Source organism: Castor canadensis, chromosome 8, assembly GCF_047511655.1.
Source record: "Castor canadensis chromosome 8, mCasCan1.hap1v2, whole genome shotgun sequence".
NCBI classification, from domain to species: Eukaryota; Metazoa; Chordata; class Mammalia; order Rodentia; family Castoridae; genus Castor; species Castor canadensis.
The window spans coordinates 126,848,468-126,871,304 of NC_133393.1; the positions used below are offsets into that span (position 1 = coordinate 126,848,468).

The following is a 22,837-nucleotide window of genomic DNA, read 5'->3' on the forward strand; positions in this document are numbered from 1 at the left end:
CTCTGCATATCTCTTTATACAGTACATGCTAAGGACAAACCCATTTGATTTGATGGAATAAACTGAGAAATTTTATAATCTCTTGCTTTAGAGATTCAAATTTTGTCTCATCCTTATAATTCTTAGACTGAAAAACAACTCCTCTATGTACTTCTCCCATTATGCATTCCTCCTTCTTGTGTGCCCTAAACACATCAACTGGGCCTCATTTTTCATGTAGGTAGTTACTTCAGTATGACTTCGTACATATTATAGTGCATTCACTCTTTTCTTTTTTGGTGGTGGTACTGGGGTTTGAACTTAGAGCCTCGTGATGGCTAGGCAGAATGCTACCACTTGAGCCGTGGTTCTAGTAAGTTATAAAACTTTTCAGAACAAATAATGTGTTATTTCACCTTTATCTTTTTCAATTACTTTTACTTATTTTAATAATCAATAAATATTTATTGAATTTAAATGTCTTCTTATTCTCTTGAATCCATATTTCTACAGTGCTGAGTAATGATGAAAGCTTTCACAAGAAAAAAATTGATTTGAACTTAATAAATGCAAATCCATTTTATGAACATGGTGACAACATTAAGATATGAAATGACAGTGCAAACTTGAGAGTGCATAAAATTCTTTATTTAGAACAATAAAGTATATGTATATATAATGTAATTTCAAATTCAAACCTGTATAAAAAGGGTCAGGACATATACCTATTTTAAAAAGTACACATACAGTATATACACATACACATCACATTTTACAATCTTTTTTATTTAATTAAACTTCGGTCATAATAAAACTATTTAGAATAGTGTTGACATACATTTACATTACAATATTCAAACTCCAATCAATGACTGAACTAGGGATATATCTGTGCATCCATCTAAATGTCTGAATACTTTTCAAGTCCGTTGACTTAAAAAAAACAGTGGCAAGTGGACAGTAAAATCATACATTAGTCCTTAGAATATAGGAGAATGAGCTATTTTGATTGGGAAATTATATTTAGTGAGTCTTATAGCTCAAAAATCAAGTAAATGAAAACACTATGGTTTTTAGATGAACAAGGTTATAAGAATATAGTTGGAGATGGCAGTTACAGATTGACAATGCTTAGCAAACATTTTAGGATCATAAATACCCATTTTAATATGAATCATTTCTAAAATAACACCTTATTATGAAGTGAAAGTACCATTTGTTATTTTATGTTCACAAAGCCATTTCAAGCTAGTTAATGGAAAGCAATAACACCATGAGTTGTGTAAGCAAATTCCATAAATGAACTTTAATCTGAATAGCTATATGCTAAAGCCAATTCAGAAGAATATTATTTCAAAGATATGCTGGCTCACTTTAAAGTTCTTGTCCCACTTTCCAATTTTAAATGTAATTTATGTATTATCCTTTTATAAATTGATTTTAAAATGCCTGTTGGCATTCAAAACTTTATGAGCATCTTAGATCTTCTGCTCTTAGCTTTCAATAAAATGAAAACATTTTAATGCTTACTTTGGTGCTTTTCCAAATGTTACACACATTTTATAGTCGTTCTTCCTGACTAAAATGCACTACTGGTTTTCATTCTTCAAAGGTGATCCAAAAACATTTATTTAAGCAAAGGTAAAAGCCATCTCTTATGTAAATCATTATCAATTCACTGGATTGGAGACTGAAATTCACTTTTACTAGTGGACCCTATTTACATTAGCAACAAAAACAGCAAGACTTTGTATAGTCGAGATGCTTATTCAGAGACCAGAGTTGGATCTTCTGTATGGAACAATTTCTGCTTTATTTTATTTTAAGGCCTTACCCTAAGGAGTGACCCCTGAATTTACCATACAGCTAACTATAAAATTGAGATCCAAGTGGGGAGGAGGAGGTGACTTGCCATGTTAGTTAACGGCTGAGTAGAGGCTCCTGTCAAGCTTTCTCAACGTCCATCCCACTGTGCCAAGCTGCCTTTTTGAAAAACATATTTCTTAAAGAAGACTAGGTATGGAATGGCTAAAGGCTCCACATTAGGATTAAATCTTGAAACCAAACCTACTGCAAAAACACATTAGGAAACAGCCACAATTTCAGAATAGACTTTTCTGTTCATTTATTATTACTCAACACAGTTTCTCCAAAGCACATTAATACTCAGCAATGTGTGTTTAATTCCTACTAAAAGCAAGTACTTTATGGACACATACTTTTTCATGTATGTAATTTTTTTTTAAGATTATCAGTTTCTTGTTTCATTATCATATTGAAAAACATCAATTTGCCTCTCACTCATTAAACGTGACAGTGTGGTAAGCCCATTGGATTATTCTACAATATCCAGGAACACTTCAGTGTCACTGGGAAGGCCCCATATATCACAGAGCCAGTTTCTTTACAGACTTGGTTTCTATCAAAGAGGTCCAAAGCTTTCAGTATATTTAGAATCTGCAGACTTCTGAGAATATTTTAATTAAAAGGCAATTTGGAGACACTATCAGATACATGGCACCAATTTAAAAGGCAATTTCATGGTTTATCATCTCAGTTGTGAGTTTTCAAATAATTTATGTAAAAGGATATTCAAAACATATATGGGATAAAATAAGCAAAGATACATATTTTTAATCTGAAAGCAGATATGACATAGTTAATATCCAAGCAGCTAGCATCCGAAGCAATATTCAGCATTTTTCTATTGTTCATGCATTTTATTGAACCTTAGTGTTTTAAAAATTGACAATCCATGTAACTCTCAATGAACCAATACATATAATAGGCAGGACACATATCCATCCCTACCATGTTAAATTTTATAACCTGTTAAATTTGTTTACTTAGGTCTGTTGATTAAGACCATGCCCTTGAGTGTTAAAACCCAACAACTAACTTTGAGAACAAAAGCATATTTATTGTACACTCAAGTTCAGTAAATAGCATTTTCAGATGCTCAAGTAAATTGAAACTTCTAGATAAATAGATCAAAGCATCAGACTGAGAAATATCAATATTCTCAACCTATACACACCCACACATGTAACTCAAGTTAACCTATACCTAGTTTCCAAAACAATCTATGCCACACACTGAGATAGGTCCTTTCAGCAATTAAACTGATCTCTAATTTTATTGCTAATCAATTGTACCATGGGATATTTGAGGGCCTGAACAAGTTAATGAAGCTCCCCAATGCACTTGGGTTGGGCTTAGAGAAAATAACTAGTGCCTGAGGAACCACAGCACTGCAGAGAAGAAAGGGACCATGGAAATTATTTGAGCTCTTTGGTATAAAAAAGAGCAAAGGCCACACACTGGAGCTGCACTTGAATTCGCTTTGAATACAAGCTAAAATCCAAACATACTAGAAATTCTTGGGCTTTTAAAACCAAAGAAAAGCTAGCAGTTTGTTTTTCATGCCATTTTGAATAAGTACATTTAAAAATGGTTATCTTATAGTTATAGTATATGGCAATAATGTTATCATAAGGATTAAATTAAAATGAAAAACTTTGGATCCCTTTATGTATTTGCTCATGATACATTAAAAAAAATCTTCACCAAAATCAAACCATAAGAAAAATCATTTTTTGACTTTAGCCAGGTGTTCTTCTGACTATAAAAAATGGTAAGGGGGAATTTACATAGTGTCTTACAAATTTTAATTTAAAAGCACAATGTCCACCTTAGGAATTCCTGGCAAATTCACTCTTAATATGACAAATGCTGTCACACATTTTAAATAGCAAACTGACATGCATAACTACATAAAGCTCTCTTTTTATTTATAATTCATGAACCTTAATGAATATAGAGTGCCTGATTTTTAAATAAATGGTTCCTTTAAACACATAATGGTGATTATGCTAAAGTTAACTAAAGTTTCCTGATTCTTTGCAGTCTTGTAAAATCCAAGTAACCTAGTTTTCAACACCCATATCAGCATGTGGGTGTGGTTTTCTAATCCTAGATGCTAAATAATCATAATTTTTATTCTCTCCCATGATGGAAACTAAAAATGGGAACTTCATAGATTCAGCATTTTCTCCCAAGTCCGTTTACATACCTTTGTAATAGTTCTAGAAGATAAACATGTCATAATATATTTATACACTCTAGAGTGATCAAGGGAAAAGGCCAACGTCACTAGAGGGGCCAAGTGTCCTTCTTGGCCCAGTCTTCAGCTGGTCAGTGTTCATAACTTCTTCCTGCAATGACTACTTTCAGAGAGTCTTCCCTACATCAATGCATCACAGTTCTAATTCAGCACTGGCTCCCCTGCATGGATAGAACCAGCCAACCATGTTCCTCTCTCTAGTGGGATATGGGTGAGCATGGTCTGTCAGGAAGATATCAAGGTCAGACCCCTTTTGTTAATCAGCACCTAAGAGCTGATGTGCCTGCTCCAATCATCATTCCCATTCACTGCTTTCCACTCCATTCAGTGGCTGATGTTACTGAGTTTTGTTTTTTAAATTGTTTTCTAGTTCCCTTTGAAAAAAAAAATTATTCCCCCCACTCTCCAGATTGAAATTGACTTGCAGAGATCAGGACAACTACAGGTTTAGGTTGTAACTGAAGAGTAAAGCTGTGTTCTTCAGCACTTAGACACTTCTGGAGCCATGCAAATGGTGCATGTGGACTGGAACACGTGCTTTCTCTCCCCTCATCACTTGCAAGTTTGAATGAGACCACAAGACTCCAGGTCCTTCAAACAGAGTCCTGTTCCATGCAAATTCTTCTTTAAAGATGATTAATTCATGGCCAGTTTCACAGTAAAACACTGTTCCAATTTCTGAATCATCCACATAAAGTCATGGGTAGCAAGAACAGATAAAGATTAGGTCTGTCATTTCAGACAGAATAGGAATTTGTTTTAAAGCTGCTTCATTTATGAAGCAAACATGAACTGTTACCAGCCTAGAAAAGAAGGAAATAAAAAAGAGAGATTATGGCATGTCTGCTTTCTACCCTCCTTTCATTCTCAATAGCAGAATTCATATAAGACCATAGAAAGAATAGTAGATTGACATTGTGTATTACATTTAGCCTAAAAGAACTGGGCAATTTTCTTGGCTGTGATGATCAGCCACTCTCTATGGTTTCCATGGAAACACTTAAGATTATCTCCAATGACCTTCCTTATTATTTATTGTCTATCTCCTTCCATTAGAATGTAAGCTCCATGAGGTCAGGGAATGTCACCTTTTTTACTATTGAACATCAGCTTTTATAATAGTGCCTGGCACATAGAATAAACTCAATAAATACTTTTTGAATATAAGAATAGATAAATGAGTACTCTGTGGCTTCCATCCCTCCAGGAATACCAACAATTATTTCAATTTGTGATATGTGGGTTATCTATTTAGCCATGAGTTTCTCTAGTATGTAGAATAGTATACAGGTGAGTGAAGAAGAGTTGAAGGAAAAGGCAGTGTCTGGAGAGTGGAAAGTAGAAACAGATGGAGCAGCATGAAAGAGCTACTTAGGACAGGTAGAGAACCTGGTCAGAGGCTGTAACAAGTAACAGCCTCATAGCCACTGAGCAGTTTCAGTATCTTGGCTGTCTAGTTAGGTTCTAGCAATCACTTTCCCCAACTGAGGAAATAGCAGTAGCAAGATCTCATTCAAATTTCCATTCAAAAGAAAAAAGACTGAAATTCTGGCACTACATTTGCCCTCACTACAGCTTATTGTATTTGGTAAAGAATAAAAGCCATACTTTGTTTCAGTTCTTTAATGCTGACGTTCACACACTGAGCTTTCAGAGTTTTCAACTTTCCAGTAATTCAGGAAAGCATAATTAAATCCAGAAAGAAAAATTAAGAGACATTGAGAGTAAATTTCAGAAATCAAAAATATATAGGGGATATTTTAAAAAACAAAGCATAGTTAAATAAACAAAAGAGATTCACAAAAAGCAAAAGGATATAACCTGAAATTATAGACTTAATTAAATGTAGAGTTTTTATTTTGTCCCTGGGTCACTTAGCAAAGAATATAAACTTGAAGGCTGACAACTGTTTTCCCATAGAACACACTACAATTTTTATAATGATACCCTCGATTTTTATAACAATCTCATGTAATAAGCAGGACAAGTATTATTTTCCCCTCATTATACAGTGATGTGTCCCTTAATGACAGGATACATTCTGAGAAATGAAGTCTTAGGTGATTCTATTGTGCAAACATTATAGAGTGTACTTATACAAACCTCAATGGTATAGCCCGCTACACACCTAGGCTATATTATAACCTTTTGGGATCACGATCATACAGGTCTCAACATACTGTTGACTGGGACACTGTTATGTAGTACATGACTACATATGAAAAAAAACCAGGGGTTAAAAGACATTAACTGACTCATTCAGGGTCCTACAACTATTAAGTTTCAGAGCCAAGGCTTGAACACAAGTCTAGTCCCTTCTCATTCCCCACTTTGCAAGGTAGCTACAGAAAGAAAGCTCAGAAACAAAATTCCCAATGCTCCAGAAATTTTTAGAAAATTATCCAGTAAAAATTCATAGATCTTGATAATTTGTAAGCTACCATTCCAGAGTCCTGTGCCCTAAACATCCAAGCTTGACTTGAGTTTGTCCTTGTTTCAATTGTAAGATGGATTTTGTTTTATCATAGCCCAGATCTACAGAAACATTTTAGTATGTGTTTCTTTTATCAGTCTTTCCACATGCTTACCTGTAATGAGAATTACTTTCTACATTTACCATGGTGGAGTAAGTCAAGGAACTGTTTAACTGAGTACATGCTATAAATACATGATACTGAATTGTCAACCAGACTGAGCCTTCTCTGTGAGTAAGCAGTCTTTCTCCCAAGGTCCCAATTAAGATTCTTTATACATGACTCCCAAATTCCAAATCCATGGTTTCCAACCCCAGCTGTTCTTTGCAGTTCCAGTCTAACATGTTTGGCTGCTGGTCAGTTCCACCAATATTTGCCAACAGTTCCTTTTCCTGACTTCTCATTTTCTTTTAATAGCACCACCATCTGCTAATCCCATAAACTCCAAATCATACATGAGTCCTGTCTAGCTTCACATCCCATCAGTAACAAGGAACTGTTGATTCTTTTCCTGCAATGTCCCCAAATTTTCCTACTTTCCTTTAGCCATGGCCCTGACCCTAGTTCAGGTGATCATCTGATTGGAAGATGGGCCTCCTGCTGCCATATCCTTCTATCGACACCAACACCTGACCTCCTAAACCTCTGCTTTGATGGGATTAGCACCTCTTTTCTACCCCTTCAAACAGCTCTTTGTCTTATGTAACAGAGCACAGAATAGGTTCCTAGAATTCAGAACCTTTCAAACTGATACCCCCTCTTTCTTCTCAGCATTGACCCTGTGGAGTATAACTTCCTCTGGACTACATTTGTAAAAACTTTGAACAGTTTTTACTCTGGGGCCTTCCTGACTTAGTTTATGCAATCTGCAGTATTTAGAGAAACTCCTTCTATTGGTAATAAACTCTGAATCATCATCCAATAACTATCTTAGTGCAAAGCTACTTCCATCACTTATAAAATGAAGACTTTTGTCTGTTGCTCATGATTTCTCAGTCTCTTCAAATAAGTTGATTGTATATGGATGCACCTGGCACAATTCTAGATATTCACACCAATATGTAGGGTGATGTTGAGTTTACATCTTGTACAACCATGTGCAGTAGCCCTGACATTAAGTTCTTATTGCATTTTCTTTGTTAGCTCCCTTTGTTGCTTCCTGTATAAACCTAGAGCTTACTTTTAAAAAGTTGTTCTCTATATGTCTTATTTTGTTTTGTAGGCTATAAGCAATTTTATGATACAACTAGGCTACACTAAGTTTCGTATCTACAAAGTACCTACAAGAGTTTGTTGGAATCACCATTTGTGGGAACAAGGAAAAGCAAAAATTTCTCATAATATACTATCATAAATGAGGCTTTAAATGTAACTTATCTCTATTTTATTTCTTTCTTTTAAACTGTGCTACACACAACTCAATACATGAAGTGTTCTTAAAGGGTAGTTGGCATCAGTGAGGTGACATGGTGGACTTTTAACTTTCACGTAAATGTTTTCATGTGTCACTGACACTGAATAAACACAATTTTAGGAATTTTTTTCTTAGAAGCAAACATGTTTTATTTCTATTTTATTAGCTAATTCCCACCACATTTTTTCCTTATTTTTAAAATACTTATCTTCTTTACTTCTTTTTCTTTCCAAATTATAGATTATTTCCTTTGGAAAGTTAACTATTCCAGTGTTCCAATATTTGTTGTGATTTAATTTGCTTTAGTTGGTAAATCTTATATTTTAGGGGAAATACTTGTCATAAATAAGAGGCTTTTTCTTTGTTTCTCCTTTCTCATTAACCAAGAAAGTGATTATTATCCAAATTACATCTAATTTTTTCAAGTATGTTGGCACTTTGTTCTATTTTGGCACTTTTTCCCATAGTTATTCTTAATATTTGGAAGATTTCCTGTTTCATCAGGTTATATTTTGCTCCCAAAATCCTTTCTCTCTCACCAAAGTAGATTTAAAGTTCCTTAGAGAGGTGTTTTTTTTGTTTATTCATTCATTTTCTATAGTGGGGATTTAACTACCTTGTGTATATTAGGTAAACAGTCTATCACTCAGCTACTTCCTTTTGTTTATTTCTTTAAATTTTAGTTTGAGAGAGTCTTGTCCAGTTGCCAAAGTTGGACTGCAACTTGCAATCTCCCTGCCTTAGCCTCCCAAATAGTTGGATTACCAGTGTGCACTGCCACACTCAGCCCTTTGGAGGGTCTGGTACAAGGACAAGCGTAGGCTTTGCTCTATACAATAGTTAGTCAGTCAGTTACTACAGATGATACACATCTGACTTTGGGATTTGCAGATTCCTGGTGATAAGGTTGCTCCCTCCCACTTTTACCCTATTTTTTCCATGGCATTTGAATTCTTTTTTTTTTTTCTTTTGGAAATACTGGGGTTTAAACTTGGGGCTTTGCACTTGCTAGGCAGGCACTCTAACACTTGAGCCATGACCCCAGTCCTTTTTGCTTCTAGTTAATTTTCAGATAGGGTTTTACATTTATGTCTGACCATGATCCTCCCATTTATATTTCATGTGGCTGGAATGAGAGGCAGGAGCCCCTCTGCTCAGCTTTATTGATTGTGATGGGGTCTTGTGAACTGTTTGACCAGACTGGTCTAAAATCACAAACCTACTAGTCTTGCTTCCTGAGTAGCTGGGATTACAGATATGAGCCACCATGCTCAATTCAGCATTTGAACTCTTATGTTTGTGTTTTTATCTCCATAAATTTAATCTTACCTTATTGTAATTCTCTGAGTTTTTTTTTTCATGTCTTCATTTATCCAACAAATGTTTATTTATCACTTACATGTACAAAGTATAAGTTATATAGTTTGGTGGGATTCCAAGATTAAGTACAGAAACAAATATTTCTCTGTAAGAGCTCATGGTTTCAAAGAAGACAAAAATATCTTTAAGTGATAAGCAAAAATGATATTCTACCAAGAGTCAAACGAAATTTAATTGAAAGCCCACAAATAGAGATTAGTTTAATGGGAAGCCAGACTTTTGGAAGTGGTGGACTCTGCACTGACCCTTCACAGAGCTCTGCAGAAATGATGACAAAAGAGAATTAGTCACAGACTTCTTCATTTATCCCACCATCCATTTCACACTGACCACTCAATACGTGTGATGATTTTACTTCTGAACACTTCTGAACTTCTTTTACCTGTCTAATTTGATTCATTTTATACATGAGTAATAGTTCATGCTTTTGAAAAAATAAAACTAACAATAGACTTCCTGAATGACTTGCTGTGTACACCTGACTGCCCACTGATCAAAACCAGAAAATTAAATATATTCACATACACACACACACACAATACAAAAACAAGTCCTACTTCAGAAGAATCATCTCTTACCACTTGGTTAAACTTCACTTAAGCCTTATTCATTTGGTCAGTCTCTCATTCAACAAACATTTATCAAGGGCCCACATTGCACAAGCAACAAGTTCCGTGTTGGGGATACGGCAAGAACCACACAGACCCAGATCCTGTCCTTGCATGTTACCTGACTAGTAAAAAAAAAAGCATAAGTTGTTTGACTATGGTTGCTTTAAAATGCCATCTTTTTTCCTCTTAAACAAGTGGCCTGGGTTTCCCCATAATAATCCATTCTCCAAAGTGTCACAGGACAAACACCACAACTAAAAACCACATGATAGAAGACTTGTGTGCTAAAACAAGATCCCAGCAATGCAACCCAAACCAAACAACAAAGGACATTACTTGAGCTTTTAAGACTTAATTAACCATTTAGTGTGTGGTTATGGATGTCAAGCCTAAGAGAAATGAAATGGAGTTAAGAAAGTGAGGCTTGTATTGGGGTTGAAAGGCAGAGAAAAGGGTTTCTAGGAAACATAATGATTTAAGAGAATATTGTTCCATAAAATAAAGAGGTTCTATTCATTTACATTATTGTACAGAAAGAATTGAACCTAGAGAGAAGCCAGGATGGGAGCAGGAAAGAGAGGATGCTATTCATGCCTTGTTCATGGTGACCAAGAGTAGGCTTGAAGGTTAAAAATGAAGAAGTGGAGTAATTATTACATCATGCTATGTCAGGTTGTTGAGAAATGATTTTTTATCCCTAATTAAACTGAGTTCCTAGAGCTAGAGGCAAAAGACTCTATGTCCCAGCTTCCTGGGGGGGAAGATTCAATCTGGAGATAATTTTGGAATCTGGGACAGAAGTGAAAGCTGGAAGGACAGTGACCTTTAAGTAAAAAGATGAGTTTACCAGAGGCTGTGTCATTAATAATCTAAGAGAGTAAGTGATCCTCAATACAAGGGAGTGTAGGAAGAACTGAGGGTTTAGGAAGAGTAGTGAACATTCCTACACCACTGTTGTAAATGCACCCAGAACTCAAGGAGCAACAGCAAAACTAATAAACAGGAAGAAGAAGGAAAAGTGAGGGAGAGCATGAATCGATTCTGGATTGAGTTGATGCCATTCTGGGTGTTCTCTCAACCATGCCCAAGCTTGGGAATAGAACAAGCAGCTAGAACACAATATAATTCACATCAGTCCTTTCTGGCCATGTCTTACTCTCCTTTCTGATATAGTCTCTCCCCAAACCACACAATCACAGCAGGTATCTGTCACTGGTTTATATTCACTGCATTCTGGTCTCTGCACTGTGATGAGGATACTTATTACCTGTCCTGCAGCACATGGCACTTTGCCTTCTTCTCTTGATTATAAGATACTCTGACCTTTTCTCCTTTCCCTTAAAATGGCAGGGAGACATTTTCAGTTCTCTCTTTTTCAGCATCTAACAATGGAATACTGTCATCTTATGATAGCTACACCTAAATGGAATTGGTTTTATTTATTTTTCTTCTTCTAATATTTTATGTTAGTCTTAAATTGCTCTATTCTCTTGTATAATTTACTTTCTATTCTCAAAAATAATACAAGTTAAAAATATCAGCTGATAATTTTTGTATATCTCCCATACAAGATGAATCCACGAATCAGGTCTAACACTGCTTGCTCTCAGAACTTGAGAATATTGTGAGACTTGCATAATTCAATTGTGCAACAAGTTTGGTTTAAGTTCTGGCATCTGCTTAGTTGAGAACATAATCATAAGTTTGTTTCTAAATTTTGGCCTCTAAGATGCTATGTAGTTCTCACGAAATATTTCAGCTTGACTTCTAAAAACTTACCAATGTATGAAGGTAACAACGTTGACACAAGCCACAATTACACTTCTTGAAACTCTCTCTCTTTTTCTTGCAACATACTGAAAAAGAACAAGAAAAAAGTTTATTTGTTTTTGGACAAATTCTGAAGTACACCATGATCTGGGCATTGTAAAAGGCTAGTTTTTTGGTAAATATAGCAGCAAAAGATTGCAAAATTGGGTGGGAAATTTACCTTCATAAGTATTATGACAGCTTCCCCAACTACTTAAAAAATTTTTTGTGTATTTACTGGAAATGCTTATATACCCTTAATATGTGTATATACATACATGGCATGATATGAGAGAAAGCAACACACTGAAAATTATTACCAAAGATCAATGAAGATAATAGTGCTGGGGCAATATGGGAAAAGGCAGTAGAGTAACACAGGTGAGTTACAGTAAGCTGAAAAGCATCTTAAATCAATGTGTCTAGGGCTAAGGGTGTGGTTCAAGGGATTGAGTGAGTGTCTAGCAAGTACAAGGCCCCGAGTTTAAACCCCAGTATAGCAAAAACAAACAAACAAAAATAACAATGTATTTAGCTTCAAAGAAAATAATAAGTAAGTTGAGAAAAGTTAAGGGCAGTAAAAAATATATTATGGATGCAAGACAAAGTCACTGAAAGTATTTTGAATAGGAAGTGACATCACAAATAAGGGCTTAAGGAAGACTGTAACAAACATTAAATACAGAAGGACTAAACAAAAGATTCTGTGGCAGCAACTCAGCCAACAGATATATAGACATAGATAAATATTGCCAAGAATTTAAGGAAATCAGTATATTTTGATAATAGTGTGGAAAAGAAAGAGAAAAGGAGAATGTACTTTTAGGGACATTTATGTGAAGGTATTCTATAGGTAAATAAAAATGTAGGATTGACGAGACAGTGCAGAAAGGGAAAAAAGACAGTAAAAGGTCAGAAATATGAAACGATTTGGGACATACTGGTTGAGAGCTGATCACGAGCGAACAACTTCTTACAAACATTATGAGCGTGAATATGCACAATAAAAGAAACACCAATGTCTAGCAAAACAAAATACCTTATCTCATTATCCTCTTCATTAATCTGTCTATTTTCAACTGCCCTTGTAAGATTTGGTTGTTTCTTCTGGAAAAAGAACAATGGCATATATTGTAAAAAAAAAAAAAAAAAGTTATCAATGACTGCTATATCTTTAAGAGGTTAGTGAACTTCACTTTTATCTTTAATGTCAATTAACTCCAACAACATTTTTTTCAGCATGCAGAATGGTTTTGCAAAAAATGATTTCAAAGAATGCATTTTTAGGATGTTGGGGGTGAAACAGCAAAAAAGAAACTGTCAGACTTAAAGAGTAATTAAATTCAAAAGATATTTCTAAAGGCTGAGTCATGATGAGTTAGCACATTCTAAAATTTTTAGACAAGCTTCAATAAGAAAAGAACAAAAGAACAGAAATTCAAAATAGCAGTAATACAAATGATTTTTCTATTTGGCTTTTAAGCACATCCTATGATTTTTCAGCATATTTTCTTCCATTTTATATTCAGTTCAAATTATTAAACCAGGTCCCATTCCTTAAGTGTGCATTCCCACATAGAGAGACTATAACCAAAGCTTAATGAAAAATTGTGGAAATGTTTCTTAAATTTAAATTTTGTTGAGACTATAAGTTAAGGTAAGACTCATTGTTTTATCAGTAAGATCCTTTCTTGGAAAAGAGAATTTTGCTAATCATATACATATATATAGCATGAGCAAATGAATAGGTAAAGTGAGTCAAGAGATTAAAAAAAAAAAAAAGTAACAGCAATACTTACCTTCCAGTATAAGGCTCCAAAAGCAAAGCCAATTGCAAGAGAAAAGAATGCTGGCAATGCCATGGCTGCCCATTGTAGGTCAGAGTCTCCAGTAGAATTTACTGCTTTCCCTGCAAATTTAAATTTAAAGAGCATCTGGTGAATACAGGAGGTCCCATCACATAGGTTTTCCTCTTACGCTGTGGTTGTTCTCAACTGTTTCCACAAAATGCTCTTGATCTATATCTGTTTAAAGTATTTGAAAGGCTGGTTTTTCTGCTAAGTATTATTTGTACAAAGCAGTAAGTCCACATAATCTCTAAAAGATGATCGTATTAAAAAGAAAAAAAAAGAAGACCCCAATAGACAGAAAGATTTCACTCGGTTAATGTTTATGCATATAAAACACACTTGGTGTATTCCTGGGGGGGATGATTTCTGCTATCAAGCAAATCCATCTCTTGTGTCTTTATCTTCTACTGCCTTCATTTTCTTACTCTCTTGACATCTTGCCCCCAACTTTTAAAGATGAAGCTTTACAAGCTGCACTGGGACTGTATGCATACATGTAGATTTGGTCTTTTGCAAATACTATCATCAAGTGTGCACTACAGGGATGATGTTTGTTAGGTCCCCATACTTAGAAGCATGACTGTTTGCTCACTCACATCTTCATCACACACTTACTGGATGCCAGGTAGTGCCAAGTATCGCGCTATGGGCTATGGGTTGTATTTTTCATTTTTACATTGAAAGCTTGAAACTATTTAAAGAATGGTTGAAGGCACCAGTGACACTTCACACAAAAAGTTTAAACAAGTAATTTTGTGACAAAGAGACAAATGGGATTGTCTTGCCACACCCCTTCCCTGGTCCTGTCTCATTCACCCATAGAAAGCAGAATGATTTATAAATCAAACAAAATACATTTTCCACAAGAATCTCTTCCTTCCGACACAAAACTTATAAGGACAAATTTTTCTATATGGCTTCTTACAAAGAAAACGTAGCTATTTGGAAGCACTGACACATATTTGCTAGTTTGTAAGAGTTAAAATTTGCAATTTTCTTTTGGACAAGTTATTAATTTCTAACAATTATCTCAGCAAAATGTAAACTCGTCATAAAGTGACTACTTTGGCTAATATTGCAAAAGTACTTGGGTTATAAGGTCTGCTTACAACTACCAATTTTATACCTAACATACCTAAAACACATAAAAGAACAGATGCACTGTGTGTGCATCATAATTTACAAGGGGAAAATAAACTTATAGAACAGGAACTCCCCATACCCCCAATATACATGAACTGCAAGAATTTCCTGTTTCCAAAGAGACTTCAATCTTAAGATGGTTCCATGTGTGCACATGTGCATATGTGTTCATGGGCATGTGTGCATGTGTGTGTGTGTGTTGGAGGGGAGGAGACAATAAAGGATGAATATCTACTATAAGGTGCAGAGGTTGGGCAGGCAGTTGTGGGAAGTAGGCTCACCATTTACATATCACAAATTGCCACCTGAGACAAAGTTCATGGTTCCTCTGGCCCACCACTCATCCTACAGCCCATGACAGACTGTGTTTTAGATATGTCAAACTGGTGTTCAATACGAATTTTCTCACTGAAAAAACTTGAGTTATAAAATGAGAGTGAATATAACTGGAGTAGTACTATTATTATAATATAGCTATTTTTAAAGATTATATAAGATTATGGGGGATAGTCTAGGATTTCACTACCATTCATAGAAGTGCTTTCTATGAGGAATAGGTTTGGAGGTGTAAGCAATTCCTCCTATTTTAGGGATTTTAGTATCATTATAAATAAATAAATAATAGGCTATTTGTGCTTGTATTTTCCTTGATGGACTTCCTGCTGTGGCCCCCACTGTCTACTAGGATTGCTAATTTTCACCACTTTGTTACACCCCTAGGACTATGAGCCAATTCAAGTACTGAAATCTATGACGCAGCATCAATCCTCCTGGGAACAGAGGAAGGGAGAGGAATCCCAACAACAAGGGAAAGAAAGGTACCTGAGCATCACCTCCTATAGAGGCCAATGTTATCTTACTTTTGTTATTTCACTCTTAAAAGCCAGGCTTTCAGTTCTCGAAGGACACTAATTCCCTCCTGCAGGAAGAGAAAAATAAGAAAACTTGCTTCCTCATCCAGGGAGGGCTTCTACCACTTGCCAACAGAGTTATCTACCGGGAATTAATGAGATTTGAACAGTATGCCATGAGGTCCATATGAAGGGCATTTGAGGCCAAAGCCCAAGATGATAAGAAAGGTTTGCTTCAATGTAAAGACTGCCTGCAGAGACCTTGAGGGAAGGAAAGCTCATCTGAACAGGATTTGATGAGTAATCCTAAATTCCTGGGTTATTACTAAATAGTGTCCTGTTATTACTAAAACTGTTCACTGCTGAAATTTCATGTGAATTGACTTGTTTGTTCTGACTAATAGTAATCAAAATCTAGAAAAATATAACACAAAGCAATGGTGCCATAATCTTGTAGTGCTTCTTTTTAGAATGTAAACCTGGTGAGGAACTCCATTACCAGTGAATGGTAATCTCTTGGTGCTTAGGAAACAAGCAAACAGATACTCCTTGATTCACATCCAAAACTCTTACATGTTTACTGCAATTACTGAGCCACAACCTTATTGTATCTAATTATCTTCATAATTAATGATGAACTCTCACTAGATATCAGGCATGACTCCTCATGTACTAACTCATTTAAACTCACAGAAAGTGTATAAAGGAGGGATTATCACCCTTGAATTGACTAAGAAGTTAGAGAGTTTAAGTAACTTCCCCAAGGTTTCACAGAAAGCCAAGGACTATGTCTGTATGCAATGTACATCCAGGCAGTCTGATTAAAAGGTAGGCTTGTATATTATACATTTCTTTTATATGCTGTGTTCCTCTGATTAGCACAGCCAGTTTTTCAGTCTTATACCTGAATATTACCATGTTTTCTTCAAATTTCCCTAACTGTTCTCCCATAAAAGTCTTATCTCCTTTCTGGTACAAGCAAAATAATTTATTAATTTTATTATACATACTATATCCTGTATTATATGGATTTTATTTATAGCTCTATCTTTTAGAATGTGAGCACCACAAGAGCTTGTCTGATGTATAGGTACAGATACCTATATACCTATATTTATGATTGACATCATAACTAGCCAAAAGTTGATGACAAATGAAAGCCCTATATTTTTTTCACAAAAGGAAGAAAAAAGAAAGAAAAAATAAACAAAAAAGAAGACTGTCCATTCATCTTGCAATTTAAAATTTACCTTCAGATTCAGAGGCACAGGGTTGAATAGGTATTTTCATTTGATTTCTTTTGAAGTCAGTAGGAAAATCTTTTATTTCTAACCATGATGGTAGCAGACTAGTCTGACAAACCTACATAAATATATTATGGACAAATTATATGAGGTAACTACTTTCAGAAATTAGTGTTCAGCAGTATGAAAGCATAATTCCCAAGAGAGAGGAAAAATACAAAGTAAGACCCAGGATTGTCCTGGCTTTCTAATTTTTGGCTCTCCTGGCTGGGTGGCACTTTTCAAAATGAAGTTTGGAAGACAGAACCTAAACGAGCCTCAGTGGTCTCACCGAGACAGGGAGCCAGAGGTAGAAGTTCAGGTTGTTGATTTGGCTGGGGTTGTAAAGGTGGGTTATTTGAGGGAAGGTAGTTGTGCAAAGAAGAAGCACCATAAAATTCTACACACGCCTCCTTAAGCTATTGAACAAATAATAAGCTGTACATGCACATCACAAAGCCTGGCAAGAGCACAACTCTCAGGAAGCTCTAATCTTTGCAGATACGCTACTAGTCAAATAGCAACGAGGGACAAAGGAGTTCTGACAAGCAAGATTCTTGGGAATTTTCTTACCACTGTAGAGATGCCTCAGAAATCCCATGCCTTAAGGTAAGGGTCTCTCTCATCCCTGAGCTGACAAAAGTTTAATTATAACCCTGGAAACGAAAATAGCTCATCTACCAACCATTAAGTGAACCTTCTCTTCTACCAGAGCAAAGTGCAATGGCCTTTACGGAAATGCTACAAAATTCAACAATATTGTACCCATCATACTCAGTGTCTGTTCAAAAATTACTAATCCTTTAAAAGGGTATTTGACCCCCAGTCAAGGAGAAAAAAGACAATAGACACTACCCTTAAGATGATCTACATGTTGAAATTAGGTGACGAACTCTAGAACAGCTATTATGCAAACGGACAAAAAAAGAAAATATTTTCATAATAAATATATAGATGAAAAATACAAAAATAATCAGATGCAGATTTTAGAATATAAAGTACAAATCCAGAAATTAAACTGAATGAAAAAAAAAATCACTGAATGAAACACTCAGCAGATTAGAGACATCAGAAGAAAAGGTTAGTGAACTGGAAAACATACAAGTAGAAATTACCCACTGAGAACAGTAGAGAGAAAGGAGAAGGGCTAGGGATGTAGCTCAGCAATGAAGTACTTGCCTAGCTTGCTCAAAGCCCTAAATCAGATCCCAGCAATGAAAGAAAAGAACATATGCACACAAACCCCAAAATAACAACAGCAGCAAAACCCAGAACCGCAGAAGGAAAAGAGGTTTAAAAATGAATAAAATTCTTGTGATCTATGATACAATATCAAACTGCCTAAAATGTGTGTGATTGGTATCTCAGAAGGAGAGGAACAAGAGGATGAAGAAAAAATATTAACAAAAATTGTGGCCAAATTTTGGGGGGGAATAAACATAGATTTAAGAAGCTTGACAAATTCCAAGAAAGATACATAAAAAGAAAAATCACTCTCACAGGCACATCTTAAACTGCTAAAGCAGAGAAAAATTTAAAAGAAAGCAAAGGGAACAAATGACCCAGCACATACAGAGAAAAGCATAATACAAATTATGGCTGCCTTTTTTTTCAGATACAACAGCTGTGTGAAGAAAATATAATAACATCAATGGAAAGAAAAAGAATTGTGTTAACACAGAATTCGATATCTAGTAAACAATACCTATGACATGCAAGACAAAATATAGGCGTTTCCCAATTAAAAATAAAAAGAATCTATTGTCAGTAGATCTATACTGTAAGAAAAGTTAAAGGAAGTTTTTCAACCTGAAAAGAATTAACATCAGATAAAAACTTGGATTTACAAGAGGGAATGAACGGTATAAGAAATTTTTAAAAAATGTAGGCAAATATAAGAGGCAACATTTTTCCTTTTCTTCCTTTCATTAAAAGACATAATTATTTAGAGCAACAATTTTAAGACTATATTTATTGGGCTTATAACTTACATAGAAATATAGATCAACAGCATGCAAAAGATGTATATGGATACAGTAACAAAGTGCAATGCTCATAAGTTAGGATGCATATTTTAATTTCTAAAACCAATACCCCCAAAGTGCAAAGAGATGTTGTAAAAAAGCAAACAGGTTAGGGGTGGTGGCACTTGGAAGGATGAGGCAGGAGAATCAGAAGTTCAACCTGGGCTATAAAGCAAGATCCTGTTGCAAGAAAAAAAAAAATTTGAAAAGCAAATAATAATTAAAATGAAATACTAAAAAAATTAACAAAAATGAGAAAGAAGGAAATCAATAAAACATAGGACAAATACAAAAGAAGCACAAATGGGAGATTCAAGTCCAGCCATACTAATAATTTATTAAATATAAATGGTTGAAACATTCAAATTAAGAATCAGAGAAGACTAGATAAAATAGCAAGGTTGTATACTGTCAATAAGAGGTACACTTTATAAATACAGATAATAGTTTGAAAATAAAGAAAAAATAGGTATATTACAAAAACAGTAAACATAGGAAGATTGACTTTTCTAATATCAGACAAAGCATAAGTCAAGACAATGAGCACTATCAGGTTAATAAGTCAGGGAAGATGTAACAATAATAAATGAATGTATACAGTAACAGAGCTTCAGAATATATGAAGCAAAAAAACTCAGAACCAAAAGGAGAATCAGGCAAATCCAAAATTTAAAGGAAATATCGTTAATTCACCTTGATCAGTAATTGATAAAAAGTAGACAAAAAATTAGTAAGGAATGTAAGATACGAACCCTATCAAACCACTTTGGTCAAATTGAAAAGGCTACACCTAAATGAACAATACATGCAATTCTCAATAAATTGCAAAAGATTAGGGTGTTTTAAATAAAGAATTAAGGAACCAACAATAAGATATCTATAAAAATTCCAAACTTTTAGATATTAAACAACCAAATTCTATATCATCCATGAATCAAAAAAATGACAAGAATTAAAAAATAATTTGAGGTAGACATGATGGTACATGCCTATAATCCCAGAACTCTGGAAGGCAGAAGCAGGAAGATTCCAAGTTCAAGGCCACCATGGTCTACATTAAGGAGACTTTGTCTCAAAGAAGTTAGACAGAGTTGAGTAAATTAAACTCAAAGTCAGTAAGAGGAAGGAAATACTAAAGATGAAAATCAATGAAATACAAAATGAGAATTTAAGAAGCCAAAAGGTGCTCCTTTGAAAAGATTAATAAAATCCATATTTAGTAGGAAAGACTAAAATTGACACACACCTGCAGGATGTAGTCCCTTTGTGAAGCTTTTTAGATCTTATGCATGTAATTCAAAATTCCAGAATTTAGAAGATTCTGTCCTACAAATCTTCCACTATACTCAGTGAGTTCTGGGTAGCATCCTATGATCAAACACACTGATATTCTATGCTGAAATGTATAAATATTCATTTTTAGAAAGATAAAAGACTGTAAGTAGTTTCATCTCAGCTAAGGTCAAGTTTTGGAGGGGCAAAAATCTAAAAAATTGCATTTTAGAGAGTTTTAAAGAAAATCTACATTGTAGACAAACTGTTGTGGATTTGTGATGTTTCTCCCTTTTCTACAAAAAGGTCTCCTGTGTTCCTAAGCAAATGGCCCATTTATAAGTCACAAGGGATGGCTCTAGTTAAGATCACCAGATTTTTTTTTCTTCTTACTGCTTCCATGAGGCTAGAGGGTATACAGTAAACACAATGACCTTTATAATGACCTTTGTGTAGAGCTGATAAAAGAACCGTCTTCCAGGGACCTAGGTTCTTGGGCAAAGAGGACAAAAATTTCACAACAAGAGCTGGCAGAATGGCTCAAGCAGTAGAGCATCTGCCTTGTAAGCATGAGGTCCTGAGTTCAAACCCCAGTACTACCAAAAAAAAGAAAAGAAATTTCAAGGAAAGAAGTATATACTTCTCCACCATACACTTTTATGGTAAAATGACAAAAACATCAAATTTCCAAATGTACACTAGTGAATACTGCTATACAAATACTCAAAACTGAAAATATCCTTGGAATTCTACACAGCCAGCATTTATACTTCCAACTTTAAAATTGCATTTGGTCAGGCACTTCTCCACGAAACAGATATTAAATATGTAATGATAAAAAGTCTACATCACACTTCTAAAATTAATTTTATCTTAGCATTATTTCATGCTCTAGGGAAATCAAATTCTATAAACCAGATATTTGATTCTCAGGAAGACCATAAGAGGAATAACAGTAACAGAACAGTTAATAGTAATAATTTATAAGTTTCCTTTCAAGCCCATGCAATACTCCTATAGCGGCTAATTGGAGCCATGCATGCATTAAGTCAGACAGGTGTACTTACTATTACTGCTACTGCTGTCATTCCTAAGGGAGCTGGCTGCAACAGGGGGTAACATAAATGGTTTTGTGACACTGACTCTGGAATCTAAATAGAAAGCAATAATGTGTCAGTGTTATATGGTGATTTATATGAATTACAGAGTTCCCAAAAGGTGAAGTGCAATATCAGACTATGTGAAAAGTCTGCTTCCCAAGTCGAGATTACTTGTATCCTACTTATTTCATAGTGAGTCCTGCTGTTCTATTTAAGAAATTTACCAGTCACCTTGTAGAACAAAGATTTGTTGCACACATATACTAATAAATGTGAATAATGACAAGTTGTTGGTAATTTGCTTTTTACGAAAAGAAAGCAATGAGGTTTTGAAATAGGTACCCAGTGGCAGAAAATAAAAGGTGAGGATCAGAATTCATGACTCCGATTTAGATCCTTAAGGAAAATATGTGAGAAAGGAACATGAAGGAGGTTGGAGGTAAGGAAAAATATAATTGTATACTATTAGCAAATATCAGATAAGAAAAAATATGAGCAACCATCTCCTCATATTGTTTCTTCATAGATAATTCTTTTTAAATGACTGAATATTGTTTTGTCTTGGAAATCAACACATTCACAATCAGTTTCTTTTGTGCCACTGATATTTGCTTTTATTAGTAAAACACATGTATCTTTTTAGAGATACACATGTATTTAATCCAGAAGTAGATTCTTACAGATACACAATTCAAGCTAGCTATTTACATTTAAATTGGCAATGCTTATGTTCCTTACCTTTCTCAGGACTTAATGTTGAAGAAAGCACACAATCGCTAGTTTCAGATGATGCCCTAAAGTCCTTAAAGGCATCAATGGATCTATTAAAAATTCTAAAGAATTCTTCTGGAGTAAAGAGCCTGGGTTCTGGCCTCTTAGATGATTCTTTTACATTCTACACACACACACACACAAAGGCAAAACAGAACAAAAACCAAGATTATGTTTTTCAAACAATCTATAGACTTACTGAGGTCAAGATAATGGACTATAAATATATATTTCAAAGATTCACTATTTGAACTCTACAAGCTAACACTTTTAGAAAGCTGTCTTAATGTACATAATTGAAGTTTGTAATGTAGGATAATCCAGATTGGGTAATGAGATCCCATTTGAGTCCCAAATGGTTGGGACTCAACTCATGTCCAAAGCAATGTGGGGAGGTGGAGGAGGAGGGCAATTAATACAATTTCATAGCAATGATGAATGGATCCTGACAACAAATTGAGTACATTTTTTAAAAAGAGATGCCCATTAAAACAATAGTGTTGATTTATTGGCGCATAACCATGCTCCAATATTCAAAAGTTAAAATTCTGATGTTATTAAATATTGGCAAGATGTTGAATGAAGGTAACTCTTAAATTCTACATGTAAGTTGGCACATTCAATATTATCTAGAAAAATCAGGCACGTGCCCATCCTATAACCCAGAAATTTCCCTCCTACGTAAACACTCTACTGAGACTCTTATACATATGCGTTATAAGACATAGTAGAAAGTTTCCAACCCTTACATCA

The 22,837-nt window shown here is 34.8% G+C and overlaps 1 protein-coding gene across 3 annotated transcripts in view; it reads right to left on the minus strand.

The window, feature by feature from the left end:
* Positions 1–605: 605 nt before the first annotated feature.
* Kitlg (KIT ligand) overlaps positions 606–22,837 on the minus strand; it is a 79,428-nt gene continuing 57,196 nt past the window's right edge. For 2 of the 3 annotated variants that reach the window (XM_020162337.2, XM_074084087.1), the window contains exons 5-10: positions 22,052–22,208; positions 21,281–21,364; positions 13,590–13,699; positions 12,830–12,897; positions 11,761–11,837; positions 606–4,905 (exon numbers count right to left, since the gene is read on the minus strand). In XM_020162337.2, coding sequence (XP_020017926.1) covers positions 11,798–11,837; positions 12,830–12,897; positions 13,590–13,699; positions 21,281–21,364; positions 22,052–22,208 — 459 coding nt within the window. In that variant the 3' untranslated portion in view covers positions 606–4,905; positions 11,761–11,797. The remainder of the gene's footprint in view (positions 4,906–11,760; positions 11,838–12,829; positions 12,898–13,589; positions 13,700–21,280; positions 21,365–22,051; positions 22,209–22,837) is intronic. The other variant, XM_074084088.1, reaches the window with a different exon arrangement.